Source organism: Cebidichthys violaceus, unplaced genomic scaffold, assembly GCF_023349555.1.
Source record: "Cebidichthys violaceus isolate CVI_PGR_0920_01 unplaced genomic scaffold, fCebVio1.0.p SCAF_12, whole genome shotgun sequence".
NCBI classification, from domain to species: domain Eukaryota; kingdom Metazoa; phylum Chordata; class Actinopteri; order Perciformes; family Stichaeidae; genus Cebidichthys; species Cebidichthys violaceus.
Genome location: NW_027176285.1, coordinates 16780799 through 16800498, shown reverse-complemented (window position 1 = coordinate 16800498; position 19700 = coordinate 16780799). Strand labels below are relative to the sequence as shown.

Here is a 19700-nt window from a genome sequence, read left to right as displayed (position 1 = left end):
CGGCTGGGAAGAGAAGGTGGACAACCTGGGACGCACCTACTACGTCAACCACAACAAGCGCAACACGCAGTGGAAGCGGCCCTCCAACATGTACGCCTGACCGCCCTCCTTCTGTCCTCAGCTTAAAATGAGTTTACAGTGTTCCACTGAAGTGTTCGTCCTCAGCATGAATGAATGAATGAATGTCTGGGTCTGTGAGTCCAATCCTCTCAGGACTCACTGTAACACCTCCTGTTGATCAGCAGCAGCACAGTGTTCAGTAGTAATACTAGGTCTGTTCATTGTGCTGCTGAACCGCTGCACACAATGTACATGATCATTAATATCGCTACTCTCGTGGAGGAGAGGAGAGGAGAGGTGAGGGGAGAGGAGAGGGGAGAGGAGAGGTGAAGGGAGATGAGAAGAGAGGTGAGGAGAGAGGAGATGTGAGGAGAGAGGTGAAGGAAGAGGAGAATGGAGAGGGAGAGAGAGAGAGAGGTGAGGAGAGGAAGGGAGAGGAGAGGAGGAGATGTGGGAGAGAGAGGGAGAGGTGAAGTGAGATGGATGTTGAACATGGATACAGCTTATGATCAGGCTCGGTGGTTAATATTATCTTACTATTTGTAGAGTTAGATTCCGGTGGTGTCTTTGTAGGATTGTTCCGACTCACGTAAGCCAAATATGTTCAATAACTCCCAAGCGTTGTAGATTCCAAATGTCAAAATATATTGAATAAATATAGATGTAATCGTTTCCATTTCACAACATAACATTCTGCTTCATTTGTTGGCTTTCAGCCTTCTTAAACTCTTCACTGCCGTCCTGCTTGCCACTGAGTTCTATTGATTAAAGACAAAAACAAAAAAGAGAGATTCGGTACAGACGTACTTATTTCCTAGCGGCCATTTTCACTTTCTCCTGTGTGAGAGTAACTTCCTCTCCTCCTCCTTCAGGGACGTGATTTCGGAGACTGAGAGTGACAATCAACAGCGGCAGATCAATCAGGAAGCACACCGTGTGTTCCGCTCACGACGCCACATCAGTGAAGACCTAGAGAACGAGCACCTGGAGCCCAGGGACATGGACAACGTGAGAGAGAAGCACACACACACACACACACACACACACACACACACACACACACACACACACACACACACACACACACTGAGCCACAGCTGTCTCGAGCGATCAGGTCACTGACTGTCGTCCCCCTGTAGTCCTGGGAGCTCATCACAGAGGAGGACCCTAACGACGGCGTGGCCCAGCCTCAGCCCGGCCCTTCCTCCGCCTTCACGCCGCAACTACCGCCGACGCCCGTCAACCAGGAGGACGTAAATCTGAGGCTGTCGCTCGCTGCCGACACCAACGGCGAGGTGCCGGGGCCCAGCTCTGCTCTGGTGAGACTGAGGTTCCTCGTAGTCGAAGCCTCAATCGCTCCACGTTTGAATGACGGCTCTTTGTGTTTCAGACGTTAGACTGACCGCTTTTCTATTTGTTTCTTAACAGAGCCAGCTGTCAAACAGACTCCGATCCTCCAGTATGACGGACGGTGTCAGCGATCAGTCCCAGGCTCCTCCTCCTCCTCTTCTGGTACATATAACCGACGTCTTCTTCTTTTGCTTCCTCCACTTCCTCCCTTTCCTTAGCACGAGGCTCATACGTGCTTCCTTTTCACCTTTTCCTTCCTGCTCTCTGTGCTTCTTTGATTTTCCCTCTGTTCTTCTCACCTCCGTAGGGTTTACCGCACCTCTTCCTCTACCGCTGCTACTCTTTGTGATTCCCTCCGTTGTGTTTAACGTGTTGTAGAGACGTTGGCGTTCACAGCCGTCCCGGTAGAAACCTCTGTCCAGGAGAGTCAGGAGAGCACCGAGTCAGATCAGACGGTCCCCACTAGAGCCCTGAGTCACGGCATCACTGGGGTTTCAGCTCAAACAAGATCTGAGTCAGATGTTTGTCACACAGCTGAGTCACAGCAGCGAGCTTCCTATTGTGAAGCCGGTGAGGAGATCAGGTGATGATGTCGCCCTCTTCCTCTGAATGACGAGTCTCTACGGACGGGAGAACATTAGGAAGTATCCGCCCGTATTAGTGCGAGCTTAGTTCCAGCTCCACCTTCCTAATGATGATAACTGTGTGGGTGGACGGAGCTACTTGTACAGACTGATACATGTGACTCTGCCTCTTGGATAAAGGCTGAGATGAAACAACAAGCTCCTTGTTCTGAGCTTTGAGCTTCATCCCAGTAGTTATCTCACACTGCTCTGTGGTTCTCAGGACTCTGAGGATTATATTTATTGTTCAGGGAAAATAATCTTTGTCTTAATATCAAAAGTGATTCCTCACCCACATGTCGTAATCACGTCAACCAATCAAAATGAAGTGTGCTCCTCCTTCCTGCTGCTGTCACCTCACAGCTCGTGTGACTCTCTCCTGTCACTCCTCACCTCCTTTAGGAGTCACTTCAACCCCCTTTTGTGCATTCACTCTTTTCCTCACTTGACCTTCACCGCTGCCTCACACACTCCCATCATTTCCACCCTGGCATTGAAAACCTGATGTGAACTAAAGACCATCTTCCCCTGTTGTCTACCACCAGCAGGGTTCCCAGTCCAGAAGATCAAGAGCTCAGACAGTCTCAGGTGGTGAGGAGTCCATGGTAATACCTCCGTTAATGAACAGTCTAGACCCTATCAGTCGTACACTCCTAGTCCCCACGCACCGCTGCATGGACCTCTAGTTCTGTGAAGGCTTTCACTGGGCAGAAGGCCTCATAATGAGACTTTTCCATGACACATAATGCATAAGAAAGGAGAAGGAGAGCGCAGACCGATCCGCTCCAAAACTGAAGTGGTTCTTCCTTGGCGCACGCTACACCCTCCCGCCAAGTCTCGTGAAATCTGCTTATTTAGATCAGCTGTTGTCCCGAAGTTGCTGTATATGTGGAATATTTTCATTAAGTTTCATTTAATGTTCCAGAGTCTAATCTGGTGCTTGAATATTAATAACCTATGTATCATACAGCAGCTGTGAACCTCTTAATGTGACGCACCTTGTTTTTCAGGAGCTGCTGCTGCCGTTAAAACACATTGACCTGATATGAGTGAAAGCTGAACTGGAGTCCTCTAGATGTGTTGAGATATGCTCGGTTCAGCTCCTCCGTTACTCTGTTAATGCTCCAGATGGTTAATAGTTCACTGAGTGAAGCTCCACCACTCCTCCCCATGTGGTGCTTAGTTTAGTACGACTCTGTGGTTCATTGTTTGTCTGTCTTGTAGGTGAAGGTTCACGTCAAACACTCTCACTAGCTCTGAGTGATCCTGACCCGCTTCTGTTCTGAGCGGCTGGGCTGCTTTTAAAGCCCCCCGTAGAGGAATAAAACAACAAGCTTTGATTTGAATGTGTTTATGTGTCCTCCTCATGTCCTTCCTCATACCAGCCTGTACTGATTAGCTGTCTTTGCTTTGCTCTTTCTCTACACTTGGCCAGTCTCCCTCGGCGACTGCTTACGCCTTGACCACCCCTGGCCTGCCCCCTGGATGGGAGGAGAGGAAGGACGGCAAGGGAAGAACTTATTACGTCAACCATAACAGCCGCACCACTACGTGGACTAGGCCCATTGTGCAGGTACAGCGGGTCTGAAGGCTGAGCTGGACTCTATGCATGGGACCGGACCTTTCCTCGGCCTCCCGTGTGTCGGACCTCTTCCTCTACCCCCCCTCCCCCCCTCCCCCCCCCTCCTCCGTGTCTCTCCTCTGTGTAGCCGTAAAGATTGACCGAAAGAGACGCGGCTTTGCAACCTCAAAGTCTCCTTTTTCTGTCTTTCTCTCTGCCCGGTTTCCTCCTCTGTCCAGCCGTATTGAATGTCTTCCTCCTCTTGTCTAGCATTTAGTTTGACGCTGTGGATGAAGTGCAGCTCTGTATTAGTCCCGCCTTTTTCCAAACCCTGGCATGGAACTGCAACCGCCACTCTTCCCTCCCTTCTCCCATTTCTACCCTGTTTTTCCACTTGTCTTCCCCGTCGCTCTGTCTGCGTTCAGGGACAGACCTCTACCTGGGACTGGGTCTACGCTTACTGGAATCCACCCTTTAATGTCTGCTTCTATCAGAACACCGGTGCTGTATTACTGTTGTCTTTCATCACGTGACCTCGTCATTCTGATACTCATCTGTGTTCGTTCTGACGTTATCACAGCATTGCCTTGTTTTCTGTGCACAGCTGTGGCTCATCGTAGATGTGTGAACCAGCCGCTGTGGGTCAGGGCTCTAACCTTTACATGATGTCACTGATCCCAGGCCTTCTATTCACATGCATCATCTTGATCATTGTATTTAGACGGACGTGACTGTGTGTGTTCTCATTTCCCTGTGAGAAGAGCGGACCTCTCCAGAGCGAGCATGGATCACCAGAACACGTTGTGTCACTCGTTCCTTGTTCCCGCTCCACCTAACCTCAGCAGTGCTCTTCTCACCGACAGCTGACTGAAGACGGAGCCGGCGCCTCAGCAGAATCGGGAGGAGCCTCGGCCCTGCCGCCCGCATCCACCCCCTCCTCCTCCTCCTCCTCCTCCAACAACCACCTCCATGAGCCCCAAGTCCGACGACCTCGTAGCCTCAGCTCCCCTACCGTCACCCTGTCCACCCCCCTGGAGGTGAGGACGAGTCCCCCGTACCGCTTTCCTCTTCTCACACCCCAACCACCCTCCAGTCTGTTCCCACCCTTCATAGTAATCCTTCATTTCATCACTTTACAGATGACCCAGTCCTGGTTTAACATCGGCAGTAGAGCAGCTGCTCTACATGTGCAGCGTTGGGCTCAGCCTCGTGTCGTGGGCCGGTTAGATATCTGCATTGTTTTTGTAGACGAGTGGAACGTCGTTAACGTACATAAGTGGGAACGACCAGTAGATGATCGAGGATCACGTGTTGTAATCATGCAGAGACGCTTTCTGTTTCGACTTGAGCCGGCAGCGTTATTCAGGCTGTGACATTATTTAAATACCTAATGTTTTAATAATAATATGCATCATGTTTCATGCTCTCATCATAACTGTGAGCGGGGGAACATGCTGACGTCTAGAAAACTTTGTTTAATTACTTATTGCACATTTCTGAACTATGCTAATTGGATTTTACCTTAAAGTTTAAAGTATGCAGTGCAGCTATAGATAGAGCACCCAGACAGACGTGTGATGGTTTGACTCTGTGCTGCTACCAGGGGAGCAGACCTGGAGGAGTTTAATTAAGCTCTGTGTGTCTGCAGCCTCGTTTTAACAAGGCCTCGAGGAGGTGAAAGGAGGTGAAAGGAGGCGAAGCACTCGACGTGGAGGTGGGAGGTCTGAGGATTAATTAACGCTTCAAGACGAGGCGACGATAACCGCCGTCACAGAGCGATGTGAAGCGGGAACACTCATTAACCTGAGCGACTTAAAGCTTCACTTAAACTTAAAGTTTCTTTCGTGAGTTTTAGGACGTGAGGGACGCTCTCTGGAAGAGGCTTGTTAGTTTAACAGTAAGGGAGCATCAGTGTATCAGTGCTTTCTTTTACTTCCAGGGGAAATAAAGGTGTGAAAGTCTAGAACAATGTTGTTCTTGTACCATGAATCAACATCAGAGACTGTGAGGTCTGTAGAATGTGTGTTTGACATTTAGACTGACGCTGTGACAGGGTGATGGAGGACGCAGCGTGGCTGCTGATGTTAATGAAAACATGATGAAGATGGTTTCTGTTTTTCTGTTTTATTCTCAGTTTTCTAACAGAACACCGAGGCCGACTGGTTCTTCAAAGGATCAGCGCTGCTTGTGTCCTGCTGTCTGTCCTCCACTCTGTTGCTGCTTTAATGTCCCTCTCTTCAGTCCACTGGACGTCATGATATTACTCTTAATATTCACTTTCTCTTTTGGTTCCAGGGAGCCAACAACATCCAGGTGCGGAGGGCCGTGAAGGACACCTTCTCCAACCCGCAGTCCCCCCAGCCGTCCCCCTACAGCTCCCCCAAGTCCCAGCCCAAGACGCAGCAGAGCTTCCTGCCCCCGGGCTGGGAGATGAGGATAGCCCCCAACGGACGGCCGTTCTTCATCGACCACAACAGCAGAGTCACCACCTGGGTGAGCCACAGCTCTGTGATAACACACTGCAGGCGGGTTTGAATGAGTGAAGGGTGAAGCTTCATCTCAGAGGGCCGTGAGCTCCTACCAGGTTCTCAGGGAACGGACCGCGTTGTTTGTGATGACTGGAGGGAATGAAGGAGGAGCTCAGGGTCAGCAGACGAGCGAGCAGTGCAGCGTATGTGAAGATTCAAAGAACGAGTGAACAGTAAACGAGTGTTTACATGGCTTTGAATTTCAAGGAAACTCAAAATCACCGTCTGTGTAGAAACTTTCTTACACCTTTGTCTCTGTTTTACCAACAATTAGCACTAATTGACGTAGTTCTTTCTATTAAAAGCTGTTGGGACGTGGACAAAGCAAAAGAAGCCATGACTTTGATAAGTGGTTTATTGTATTGTGAGCATTGTTTGACATCTCTAGTTATTAAATGGACACACATCATCTAGTAGATCTAGAGTGGTTAGTGTTCATGTTTCAGCGTCTTGTAGTGACATCTGCTGGTGTGACGGTCTTACTTCAGTGACTCTTACTTCAGTCCTTGTTACTGTCGGATTCAGCTCCTTAGAATAGATCAAATAACTCTTCTTCATCTCTTCCTCCTCTCTCTCTCTCTCTCTCTCTCTCTCTCTCTCTCTCTCTCTCTCTCTCTCTCTCTCTCTCTCTGGACCACCAGGAGGACCCCAGGCTGAAGTACCCAGTCCATATGAGGAACAAGAACTCCATTGAGCCCGGTGAACTTGGTCCTCTTCCTGTACGTATACGGTCTCAACAAGACCGACTGCATGTTTAACCTCTGCTTCACAACACGCTCACAGATCCAGTAATTGCCTGAGCTTTGTTCACTCACTCATTAACTCATCGTGACCCAGATCTGCTCTTTATGTGTTTAGATTACAGTTACTGTGTAACTAGTAGCTTAAGATGAAAGGTGTTCATTCACCCGCAACATCAGTGACTCCTCATGTTGTTGTGGTGAGGTGAAGCTTAACTCGATGCTCCGTGTTTTAGATTTGAGCTAAGTGAATGTAGTGAGACACGTGGCGTCCTGTGATCAGAATGTAGCAGACACTTCCTGTTTTAGTCCCGTGGGAGTGAGGGTGTCTCTGGAGGAGACGGCAGAGTGAGGATCCATGATTACTGCTCCAGCGTCTGTTAGATAAAGACGAACGTGAGCTCAGGTAGACGTCCGATAGTCAGAGCTTCGTAGGTTTGTACATCTCACAGGCTTGTGTGACGTGTGCATGTGTGTGTGTTCTCTCTCTCGCCCTCTTTCTCTTTTCTCTCCGTTCTGGTGGATCTAATGTACTTCTTCTACACCCGGCCATGTCTGTTTGGCAGAACCTACCAGAGGAGGTTGGTTGGTGCCTCCCTCCCTCTGCCTGCCTACCTACCTACCTGTCCGGTCCGGTCCAGTCCGGTCCAGTCACATGCCTGCAGACAGCCTTGCGCTTTCTTTTTTTTGTTCTTCTTTCCCTCTCTCGTTCTATCTTTTCTCTTTCTCTCTCTCATGACCGGCATGGATGGAATACCCCCCTCCCTTCCTTTTTCATCAGCATTGTTTACCCTACTTCCTCTCTCACTGTGTGCCCCCCCCCGCACCTGTATCAGTGTCTGAGGCACAGATAGACGAGTCGGGGAAAGTGGATCGAGGCACCGGGCATTTATTAGGGAAGGAGAATGAATAGGAAGCACTGAAGGAGGAGAACCGGGTTGAGTAAAGGGGGCAGAGGGAGGGACAGAAACACAAGGAGCTACACAGCTACAGGAAGTAACCGTCTGTACGCTACAGGAAGTAACCGTCTGTATGTTACAGGAAGTAACCGTCTGTATGTTACAGGAAGTAACCGTCTGTATGCTACAGGAAGTAACCGTCTGTACGCTACAGGAAGTAACCGTCTGTACGCTACAGGAAGTAACCGTCTGTACGCTACAGGAAGTAACCGTCTGTATGCTACAGGAAGTAACCGTCTGTACGTTACAGGAAGTAACGTCTGTATGCTACAGGAAGTAACCGTCTGCATGTTAGAGGAAGTAACCGTCTGTACGCTAGAGAAAGTAACCGTCTGTATGTTACAGGAAGTAACCGTCTGTACGCTACAGGAAGTAACCGTCTGTATGCTACAGGAAGTAACCATCTGTATGCTACAGGAAGTAACCGTCTGTATGTTACAGGAAGTAACCGTCTATGTTACAGGAAGTAACCGTCTGTACGCTACAGGAAGTAACCGTCTGTATGTTACAGGAAGTAACCGTCTGTACGCTACAGGAAGTAACCGCCTGTATGTTACAGGAAGTAACCGTCTGTACGCTAGAGGAAGTAACCGTCTGTACGCTACAGGAAGTAACCGTCTGTATGTTACAGGAAGTAACCGTCTGTACGTTACAGGAAGTAACCGTCTGTATGTTACAGGAAGTAACCGTCTGTACGCTAGAGGAAGTAACCGTCTGTACGCTACAGGAAGTAACCGTCTGTACGCTACAGGAAGTAACCGTCTGTATGCTACAGGAAGTAACCGTCTGCACGTTAGAGGAAGTAACCGTCTGTATGCTAGAGAAAGTAACCGTCTGTATGTTACAGGAAGTAACCGTCTGTATGTTACAGGAAGTAACCGTCTGTACGCTACAGGAAGTAACCGTCTGTATGCTACAGGAAGTAACCGTCTGTACGCTACAGGAAGTAACCGTCTGTATGTTACAGGAAGTAACCGTCTGTATGCTACAGGAAGTAACCGTCTGTACGCTACAGGAAGTAACCGTCTGTATGCTACAGGAAGTAACCGTCTGTACGTTACAGGAAGTAACGTCTGTACGCTACAGGAAGTAACCGTCTGTATGCTACAGGAAGTAACCGTCTGTACGCTAGAGGAAGTAACTGTCCGTACGTTAGAGGAAGTAACCGTCTCTATGTTACAGGAAGTAACCGTCTGTACGCTAGAGGAAATAACTGTCTGTACGTTAGAGGAAGTAACTGTCGGTACGTTAGAGGAAGTAACCGTCTCTGTTAGAGGAAGTAACCGTCTGTACGTTAGAGGAAGTAACCGTCTGTACGTTAGAGGAAGTAACCGTCCGTACGTTAGAGGAAGTAACCGTCTGTACGCTAGAGAAAGTAACCGTCTGTACATTAGAGGAAGTAACCGTCTGTACGTTAGAGGAAGTAACCGTCTGTACGTTAGAGGAAGTAACCGTCTGTACGTTAGAGGAAGTAACCGTCCGTACGTTAGAGGAAGTAACCGTCTGTACGCTAGAGAAAGTAACCGTCTGTACATTAGAGGAAGTAACCGTCTGTACGTTAGAGGAAGTAACCGTCTGTACGTTAGAGGAAGTAACCGTCTGTACGTTAGAGAAAATAATTGTCTGTATGTTACAGGAAGTAACCGTCTGTATGTTACAGGAAGTAACCGTCTGTATGCTACAGGAAGTAACCATCTGTATGCTACAGGAAGTAACCGTCTGTATGCTACAGGAAGTAACCGTCTGTATGTTACAGGAAGTAACCGTCTGTACGCTACAGGAAGTAACGTCTGTATGTTACAGGAAGTAACCGTCTGTACGCTACAGGAAGTAACCGTCTGTACGCTAGAGGAAGTAACCGTCTGTACGCTACAGGAAGTAACCGTCTGTACGTTAGAGGAAGTAACCGTCTGTACGTTAGAGGAAGTAACCGTCTGTACGCTAGAGAAAATAATTGTCTGTACGTTAGAGGAAGTAACCGTCTGTACGTTAGAGGAAGTAACCGTCTGTACGTTAGAGGACGTAACCGTCTGTACGTTAGAGGAAGTAACAGCCTGTACGTTAGAGGAAGTAACCGTCTGTACGTTAGAGGAAGTAACAGCCTGTACATTAGAGGAAGTAACCGTCTGTACGTTAGAGGAAGTAACAGCCTGTACGTTAGAGGAAGTAACCGTCTGTACGTTAGAGGAAGTAACAGCCTGTACGTTAGAGGAAGTAACCGTCTGTACGCTACAGGAAGTAACCGTCTGTATGTTAGAGGAAGTAACCGCCTGTACGTTAGAGGAAGTAACCGTCTGTACGTTAGAGGAAGTAACCATCTGTACGCTAGAGGAAGTAACCGTCTGTACGTTAGAGGAAGTAACAGCCTGTACGTTAGAGGAAGTAACCGTCTGTACGTTAGAGGAAGTAACAGCCTGTACGTTAGAGGAAGTAACCGTCTGTACGTTAGAGGAAGTAACCGTCCGTACGTTAGAGGAAGTAACCGTCTGTACGCTAGAGAAAGTAACCGTCTGTACATTAGAGGAAGTAACCGTCTGTACGTTAGAGGAAGTAACCGTCTGTACGTTAGAGAAAATAATTGTCTGTATGTTACAGGAAGTAACCGTCTGTATGTTACAGGAAGTAACCGTCTGTATGCTACAGGAAGTAACCATCTGTATGCTACAGGAAGTAACCGTCTGTATGCTACAGGAAGTAACCGTCTGTATGTTACAGGAAGTAACCGTCCGTACGCTACAGGAAGTAACCGTCTGTATGTTACAGGAAGTAACCGTCTGTATGTTACAGGAAGTAACCGTCTGTACGCTAGAGGAAGTAACCGTCTGTAAGCTACAGGAAGTAACCGTCTGTACGTTAGAGGAAGTAACCGTCTGTACGTTAGAGGAAGTAACCGTCTGTACGCTAGAGAAAATAATTGTCTGTACGTTAGAGGAAGTAACCGTCTGTACGTTAGAGGAAGTAACCGTCTGTACGTTAGAGGACGTAACCGTCTGTACGTTAGAGGAAGTAACAGCCTGTACGTTAGAGGAAGTAACCGTCTGTACGTTAGAGGAAGTAACAGCCTGTACATTAGAGGAAGTAACCGTCTGTACGTTAGAGGAAGTAACAGCCTGTACGTTAGAGGAAGTAACCGTCTGTACGTTAGAGGAAGTAACAGCCTGTACGTTAGAGAAAGTAACCGTCTGTACGCTACAGGAAGTAACCGTCTGTATGTTAGAGGAAGTAACCGCCTGTACGTTAGAGGAAGTAACCGTCTGTACGTTAGAGGAAGTAACCATCTGTACGCTAGAGGAAGTAACCGTCTGTACGTTAGAGGAAGTAACAGCCTGTACGTTAGAGGAAGTAACCGTCTGTACGTTAGAGGAAGTAACAGCCTGTACGTTAGAGGAAGTAACCGTCTGTACGTTAGAGGAAGTAACCGTCCGTACGTTAGAGGAAGTAACCGTCTGTACGCTAGAGAAAGTAACCGTCTGTACATTAGAGGAAGTAACCGTCTGTACGTTAGAGGAAGTAACCGTCTGTACGTTAGAGGAAGTAACCGTCTGTACGTTAGAGAAAATAATTGTCTGTATGTTACAGGAAGTAACCGTCTGTATGTTACAGGAAGTAACCGTCTGTATGCTACAGGAAGTAACCGTCTGTATGCTACAGGAAGTAACCGTCTGTATGCTACAGGAAGTAACCGTCTGTATGTTACAGGAAGTAACCGTCTGTACGCTACAGGAAGTAACCGTCTGTATGTTACAGGAAGTAACCGTCTGTATGCTACAGGAAGTAACCGTCTGTACGCTAGAGGAAGTAACCGTCTGTACGCTACAGGAAGTAACCGTCTGTACGTTAGAGGAAGTAACCGTCTGTACGTTAGAGGAAGTAACCGTCTGTACGTTAGAGGAAGTAACCGTCTGTACGTTAGAGGAAGTAACCGTCTGTACGTTAGAGGAAGTAACCGTCTGTACGTTAGAGGACGTAACCGTCTGTACGTTAGAGGAAGTAACAGCCTGTACGTTAGAGGAAGTAACCGTCTGTACGTTAGAGGAAGTAACAGCCTGTACATTAGAGGAAGTAACCGTCTGTACGTTAGAGGAAGTAACAGCCTGTACGTTAGAGGAAGTAACCGTCTGTACGTTAGAGGAAGTAACAGCCTGTACGTTAGAGGAAGTAACCGTCTGTACGTTAGAGGAAGTAACAGCCTGTACGTTAGAGAAAGTAACCGTCTGTACGTTAGAGGAAGTAACCGTCTGTACGCTACAGGAAGTAACCGTCTGTACGTTAGAGGAAGTAACCGTCTGTACGTTAGAGGAAGTAACCGTCTGTACGCTAGAGGAAGTAACCGTCTGTACGTTAGAGGAAGTAACAGCCTGTACGTTAGAGGAAGTAACCGTCTGTACGTTAGAGGAAGTAACAGCCTGTACGTTAGAGGAAGTAACCGTCTGTACGTTAGAGAAAGTAACTGTCTGTACGTTAGAGGAAGTAATCGTCTGTACGTTAGAGGAAGTAACAGCCTGTACGTTAGAGGAAGTAACCGTCTGTACGTTAGAGAAAGTAACTGTCTGTACGTTAGAGGAAGTAACCGTCTGTACGTTAGAGGAAGTAACCGTCTGTCTGCTGCATGTGTCATCAGCTCTTCAACCTCCATCACGCAGTAGCAGCATATGTAGAAGCTCAACACACTGTAGGTGTCAGACTCTTTCCCCTCCCTTTGTTCTCAATCTACTGTTTTAATTGCCTGACTGCTGGTGCTGTACACGAGAGTGTGTGTGTGTGTGTGTGTGTGTGTGTGTGTGTGTGTGTGTGTGTGACCCTGTACCGGGCGGTCACCGTGTCAGTGGTGGTGTGCCGGTTTGAGCCGGTGGTGGTGATTAACCCTTCATGTCGTGGTCGTTCCCCTGTCTTGCTGACGTCTCGGGCCTCGACTCAAATTGGCGAGAAAATCCTTTTGGTTCCTTTTGTGGCGTGTGATTGAACTTGCAGTCGGTGTTTGATGGTCAGTCAAGTTCAATCGAACATAAAAGGAAAAGCAGAGTCGATGGATTTAAATGACTATTGCAGCATGAGCTGTTGTGATCTGATGGTGACCGTGTGCTTCTTCTCACTCCTCTTCTCTTCTCTTCCAGCCTGGATGGGAAGAGAGAGTTCACTCAGACGGACGCACCTTCTACATCGACCACAGTAAGAGACTCCATGTGACCTCTGTCTCCTCCATGCTTGTATTGGTCACATGTTCATGAGGAACCTGTTTCATAGTGTGTAGTGGCTGCAGTGCAGCAGCAGATTCTTTTACGGTGACTTCAAAGCATCAAGATTTATTGTTTGATGTCTTTTTATATTTAGATATGTTTGGTCATAAGAGTTGCAGCTAACAATCATTTTCATCACTGCTTGATTCTTTTATTACTTCTTGGATTACTTGTGAATCCTTCAAATAAACCTGTTTAGTCCGACTAACAGTCGCGATATTCAAGTTACAGTAATATGAACCAGGGAAAAGCAGCAAACCCTCACATCTGAGAAGAAGAATCCTGAAAATGTGAAGTGTTGCTGATTTATTTTCAGTCAGTTGACTTGATTTCTGCACTTTGTTTCATCCAGATACAAAGAACACGCAGTGGGAGGATCCTCGTCTGCAGAGTCCGGCTATCACAGGACCTGTGAGTCTCTTCAGCTTCAACATCTGTCACGGTCTCTCACCAGAGTCTCTGTATGAAGATAGATCACTGAGTCACTGAAGCTCCGTGTCCCTCTGTGAACCTCTCAGAGATCCTTCATCCCACGTTAACGGCTCCCCTCCACGAGTCACACTCCATGTCGTGGTTTTGGTGTTTTAACAAAAAGCCTTTTTAGTGTCACTGTTGAAGCGTTCACGGGATCATCGGTTCTGTCGTCTTTTGTCCTTGCAGGCTGTTCCCTACTCCAGAGAGTTCAAGCAGAAGTACGACTACTTCAGGAAGAAGTTGAAGAAGCCGGTAAGAAGTGGTCTCTGAAGCACAGACCTGTCCTCATGAAGGCGGTCTAGAGTGCTCCTCTTCTGAGGGTCACATGTTTACCTCATGCTAAATAATCATTGTAATCGTTTCTCCGTGATTAACACTCGATCGCTGGAGTGCATAATTACAAATGAGTTGAGATTAGTTCACGCTGACTTCAGCTTTGACACACGAGTATGTTTGAGGTCATAAAGCAGGATTAACATACAGGTTGAGCTGCTCACTGACGGGTTCAAAGAGGAAACTGATCTTATTTTCTAGATGTAATAATTACTTCATTAGGCGTCATGAACATAATCAACCTCCTGGACCTTTTTCGTCATTTGGCTCCGTTACAAAAGAAATGATTTAACTTCAAGCTTCATTGCAGGACTCTCATAACAAATGGTATTTAACAAAGGGTCACACTTCCACTTCCTTGTTGCCTACAGTAGTTTGATTACTTTGTACAAAGGTCAAAGAACATTGACGGTAAAGAGTTCTTTGTAAACTCTTCCAGGCTGACATCCCCAACCGCTTTGAGATGAAGTTGCACAGGAACAACATCTTTGAGGAGTCGTACCGTCGCATCATGTCCCTGAAGAGGCCGGATGTTCTGAAGGCCCGGCTGTGGATCGAGTTTGAGTCGGAGAAAGGACTGGACTACGGCGGCGTGGCCAGAGAGTGGTTCTTCCTCTTATCGAAGGAGATGTTCAACCCGTACTACGGCCTGTTCGAGTACTCTGCAACGTAAGCCTCCGCTGGTGGGAGTGTGTGCTTCGCTGAGGGGCGGGGCTGCCGTAGTGTTTCCCTCTGAGACTCGTTAACGCTTCCTTTGACTCTGATGAACTTTTCCTCTCATTCAAAAAGCCATCCTGGAACAAACGTTTCCCGCATGCAGCGAGCAGTAAGATAAGAAACGTGACGCAGGCTTCGTTCATCGCTCTGTTGATTCTCATGTAGGGCAGAGGTGACTAGAGGTAGAGGAATCAAGGACATAGTGAAGCCTTCAGAAGTGGACCAGGATGAATACTGACTTAATAAATGACTCTAAATGAGAGAGTAGTGTGCGGGCGTGACCTTCCTCACCTGAAGTGAAACTTTCTTCTTCTGTTCAGAGACAACTACACTCTGCAGATCAACCCCAACTCTGGGCTGTGCAACGAGGACCACCTCTCCTATTTCAAGTTCATCGGGCGAGTGGCAGGAATGGCCGTGTTCCATGGAAAGCTCCTGGATGGTAAGCTGTTTGATGTGGTGTCCTGTCTTTGACATTCAAAAGATATGTTTAATACACACACACACACACACACACACACACACACACACACACACACACAGTCACAGCTCAGTGTGTTCTGCTTTCTCTCTGCAGGTTTTTTCATCCGACCCTTCTACAAGATGATGCTGGGGAAGCAGATCTCCCTTAAAGACATGGAGTCTGTGGTAAGACCTGATGAAGAAGAAGCTGCTGCTCTGGGCCACTGAATCAGACTTTGTGAAAGATATTGAAATATGTATCAAGGGAATGTGCTTTTAATCTGCAGAATCATTTTAATTATATTAGCAATCGGCAATGTTTTATTAATAACTGAGCAATTAACAAGATGGAGAAGGGAAAGGCTTCTCCGTCACAGCTGATAACTAAACTGTCTCACACATAAAAGCCCAGCGAGTGACTTCATGTCCTTTGTGTGTGATCTTGTGTCTTTCTGCGTTGCTTCCCTGCAGGACAGTGAATACTACAACTCTCTGAAGTGGATCCTGGAGAACGATCCCACTGAGCTGGACCTCAGGTTCTGTATTGACGAGGACAACTTTGGACAGGTGAGCACGCCCAAAATCACTGACTCTGAATCTGTTAAGAATCCCCATTTTGAATTGCAGTAAAGTAATCTAGTCTGGTTGTAGTTTGGTTGTTGTAGTCTGGTTCTAGTGTGGTTCTAGTGTGGTTCTAGTCTGGTTCTAGTCTGGTTCTAGTCTGGTTCTAGTCTGGAGTCCCAGCCTTATGTTCTCCTGCTTGTTCTTCTGTCCTCAGACGTACCAGGTCGACCTGAAGCCCAGCGGATCAGACATGGTGGTCACCAACGAGAACAAAAAGGAATACATTGAGTAAGAACGTGACCGATGGTGTTCTTCTCATGAATAGCAGTGATTGTACGATACGTTATCCAACATGAGTCTGAATGTCAATGGTCTTCTCTCTGACAGCCTGGTCATCCAGTGGAGGTTTGTCAACCGCGTCCAGAAGCAGATGAACGCCTTCTTGGAGGTATTTATGTGCAATAACAAAGTGGCCACACGGGGGCGGTGTGAGCACAGACGTTGGGTTGCCTGAACCTCTTCCTTGAATACTTGTGAGGTTCTGTTGTTGCTCAGGATGACGTTTTAAATCTCTTTGTTTCATTTCCAGGGCTTCACTGAGCTCATCCTCATAGATCTGATCAAGATCTTTGATGAAAACGAACTGGAGGTACGTATGGATTCCTTCTTTCGTCACGTTTTAAATCAACAGAAGGTGGTAACGGCTGGTAATGCTCTCTGTCTCCTGCCTAGCTGCTCATGTGTGGTCTCGGCGACGTCGACGTCAACGACTGGAGGCAACACACGGTCTACAAGAACGGCTACTGTCCCAACCATCCGGTCATCCAGTGGTTCTGGAAGGTACGCCGTGAAGCAGCCACACACACACGTGTTGTGTTGACCAGCTACAGACATTTTGCCACATATCGGTCATGGAAGCTGGATATTTCACAACAGAAGTCGGGTCCAGCCTGTGACCTCGCTCCTGAAGATCAAAGTCTGTTTGGGAGAACAGGCTTGTTTGCACTGATGAAAGAGCCTGAAGTAGTCAGACAGCACACACACACACACACACACACACACACACACACACACACACACACACACACACGCCATCCTGTGTGTGTGTGTGTGTGTGTGTGTGTGTGTGTGTGTGTGTGCATGCTTATGCACACACACAACAGTGTCATGTCATTTGATTAAGTGAACTGGCTCAAACTGCTTCTGTTTGAATTTAGGCGGGTTTTTTTTTTCTTTTCTTTGATTTTGTTTTTCTTACACACACACACACACACACACACACACACACACAGGAACAACTGTCAACAACTGTTGCTGCGTTGAGTGATGTCATCATCTTTGTCTGTGTTGTAGAGATGAGAGCGTTTCATATAGTGACTGATATTTGATGAATGAACTGATGAATGTCACAGAGAGGTGTGTCTCTTTGTATCATCGTATCTTTGTGTCATTGTATCTTTGTATCTTTGTATCTTTGTGTCATCAGGTCGTCCTGTTGATGGATGCTGAAAAGAGGATCCGACTCCTCCAGTTCGTTACAGGAACGTCTCGAGTGCCCATGAACGGCTTCGCTGAGCTCTATGGTACCTTACCTCACCGGACCTTTAGTTTCCTGCTTGTTATAATATTACCGCTTCTTTCACATCAAGTAGTCTCTGTTTAAACTGCAGGGCCTGAACAGGAAGTAACAGAGTCAACAGTGAAGAACTATCGTACAGATAGATCCATGTGAATAAAACAGATGAGGGATGACTATGAGACTATGATGCTAAAATGTTCCACATATGCATTCCTTTGACCATAGAACAGTTCACTCAATGATTTACATAGAAGTTCAATTCATTGTATCATAAAATCTTTTCTCTACTTCATCTCAACTATCGTTCTTCTTCTTCTGTTCCAGGTTCTAATGGTCCTCAGCTGTTCACAATAGAGCAGTGGGGAACGCCAGATAAGTTGCCAAGAGCTCACACATGGTATGTTACTACTGCACACACACACACACACACACACACACACACACACACACACACACACACACACACACACACACACTAGTCTACAGCTGGCGGCCTTTACGCTGCACTTAGAGCAGCTCGTTGAGCTTAATGCTAATGTCAGAATGCTAACATGCTCACAGTGACGATGCTAACATGCTGATGCTAGGATTACAGTTAACCACGTTCACCATCTTAGCTCAGCATGTTAGCATGCTACCATAATAATACACACAAAATACAGCTGATGTCTGATTTGAAGGGGAGAGCTGTAGGAAGAGTCAGGGTGTCATGTCAGAGTCAGTAGTGGTTGAGATGTTCTATTCTGGACCAAAGCTTTCCAATCGGCCGACATTGCTGTCCATGGAGACATTGCTGTCCATGGAGACATTGCCGTCCATGGAGACAATGCCGTCCATGGAGACAATGCCGTCCATGTTAGCAGCTCGTACTTTTGGAGCGTAGTACCTTGTTGGGTTTTTGTAATTCGTAAATCGTCTTTCTCCACAGTTTCAACCGCTTGGATCTGCCCACTTATGATTCCTTTGAGGACCTGCGAGAGAAGCTCCTCATGGCCGTGGAGAACGCGCAGGGCTTCGAGGGGGTCGACTAAGACGGCGGCGCCAGACTGCATCAGACCGACCAACAACGACAACAAAAGAATCCACAGGGATCTCAGACCAGCTGCTGTAGCAGTTCTGTGCAAGCATGTTGTACCGTAACGCCCGACTGTGAGCCCCTTCCACCGCACCGCTGACTTGAGAGCGTACGGCGACTCGTCTACGTCTTTAAATCTTGTCAGAGGGGGGGGGTCACTCCTTCACGGTGCTGGGGGAAGAACGTGAGCGTGGCGCTGTTGAATGCTGAAATCTATTACCCACAGGCATGAGCGCCGAAGGAGCTGGCCCCCCCCGATCCGCCGATTCCTCCCCCTCTACCCTCGTCCTGTGAAAATCTACAGTGCTGGATCACACTCATGCATTTCAATGGCTCCTTTATGTACACTATAGCACAGGCAGGGGCTTAGCATGGCCTTAATCTGGCTCCTACGTGCACTACGATCACAACTCTCTCCAATCCTTAGACCAACACCAGATTACCTTAGGAATGCTAGCCAATCACGTTTCAGGAAAATCGGCCACGCCCCTCTGTAGAGCCTTTGTCTATATGTTTGATCAGAAACCGCCGCTGCAGCCTTTTTGTAGAATATAGTTTTCTGTTTATGATCTGGTGAGGATTCAGCCGTGGGGCTATTAAATAATCCCCAACGATGACTTTCTAAAGTAGTTTCTGTCGTGAGAGAGATTTGTTTTTTTAAATCCTTGGTGTAACTCTTGCAGCAGAATACCCTCAGCGTATTCTTACTGTTGTTTACTGCGTTGACGCTACACGACGCGGCGTGTAGCTCTGCCTCGTCTGGGACTTAGTGAATCCATATCATGTGTTGAATAAAGTGTTTTATATATCGTCGTGCTATGAAAGCAGCATGAGGCGTCCTCTTGTGTTTGCTTAGACCGCGTCGTGGTAATTTAACGAGAACGCAGAACTAAAAGTGGACGTTAGCGGCGTGATCACATTAATATGCTCATGCCTGTTGCTGTTAATAATGCTGTACATTGCTCTGGGGTGGGGGACACATTTTAAGTTTTTCCATTATATATAAATATATGTATGAATTTAACAGAAGTATTACTGATCAACACTAAAATGAAGCTGTGATTGCCACTGAATATAAAGCAGCACGTTTCCTACAAAGACTTCTCTTTTTCTAACACCACTGAACCTAAAGGGCACTTTACAGATCACTGAGCTCATGTCGTCTGTCGTCTTTAACTCCAATGTGATCCTTTGTTTCCCGTCAGCGCTCCTGCTGCGATGTGAATAGTGTGTAGACGTGGGCTGCTGCTGAGGTAGATAAAGACAGGAGTGAAGTGGCTTCCTCTCCCTGCTGAGCTCCAACTCTCAAACTCACTCAGTCAATATTTCTCCTTTTTGTAATGAATGACAGGAAACATCACTTGTGTTAAAGATTCCACTCTCTGCAACTCTGTGTGGTTCATTTAACTTCTGTCAAATAAAAAGAAACTTCTCAGAG

General features: G+C 47.2%; 1 protein-coding gene across 4 annotated transcripts in view; it reads left to right on the top strand.

Annotated features, from left to right (window-relative positions):
• Positions 1–19700, top strand: part of nedd4l (NEDD4 like E3 ubiquitin protein ligase) — a 23235-nt gene extending 3535 nt beyond the window's left edge. Inside the window, exons 5-27 of one of the 4 annotated variants that reach the window (XM_068706805.1) lie at positions 1–90; positions 933–1068; positions 1200–1379; positions 1489–1572; positions 2582–2638; positions 3469–3606; positions 4458–4631; positions 5890–6087; positions 6764–6841; positions 12936–12990; positions 13411–13469; positions 13719–13784; positions 14305–14534; positions 14903–15024; positions 15160–15230; positions 15516–15611; positions 15823–15896; positions 15996–16056; positions 16198–16257; positions 16341–16448; positions 17095–17191; positions 17512–17584; positions 18116–19700. The exon at positions 1–90 is cut by the window's left edge and continues 65 nt beyond it. In XM_068706805.1, the coding sequence (XP_068562906.1) occupies positions 1–90; positions 933–1068; positions 1200–1379; positions 1489–1572; positions 2582–2638; positions 3469–3606; positions 4458–4631; positions 5890–6087; positions 6764–6841; positions 12936–12990; positions 13411–13469; positions 13719–13784; positions 14305–14534; positions 14903–15024; positions 15160–15230; positions 15516–15611; positions 15823–15896; positions 15996–16056; positions 16198–16257; positions 16341–16448; positions 17095–17191; positions 17512–17584; positions 18116–18218 (2410 nt within the window). In that variant the 3' untranslated portion in view covers positions 18219–19700. Of the gene's footprint in view, positions 91–932; positions 1069–1199; positions 1380–1488; positions 1573–2578; positions 2639–3468; positions 3607–4457; positions 4632–5889; positions 6088–6763; positions 6842–12935; positions 12991–13410; positions 13470–13718; positions 13785–14304; positions 14535–14902; positions 15025–15159; positions 15231–15515; positions 15612–15822; positions 15897–15995; positions 16057–16197; positions 16258–16340; positions 16449–17094; positions 17192–17511; positions 17585–18115 lie in introns of all 4 variants that reach the window. The other 3 variants (XM_068706804.1, XM_068706806.1, XM_068706807.1) reach the window with 3 other exon arrangements.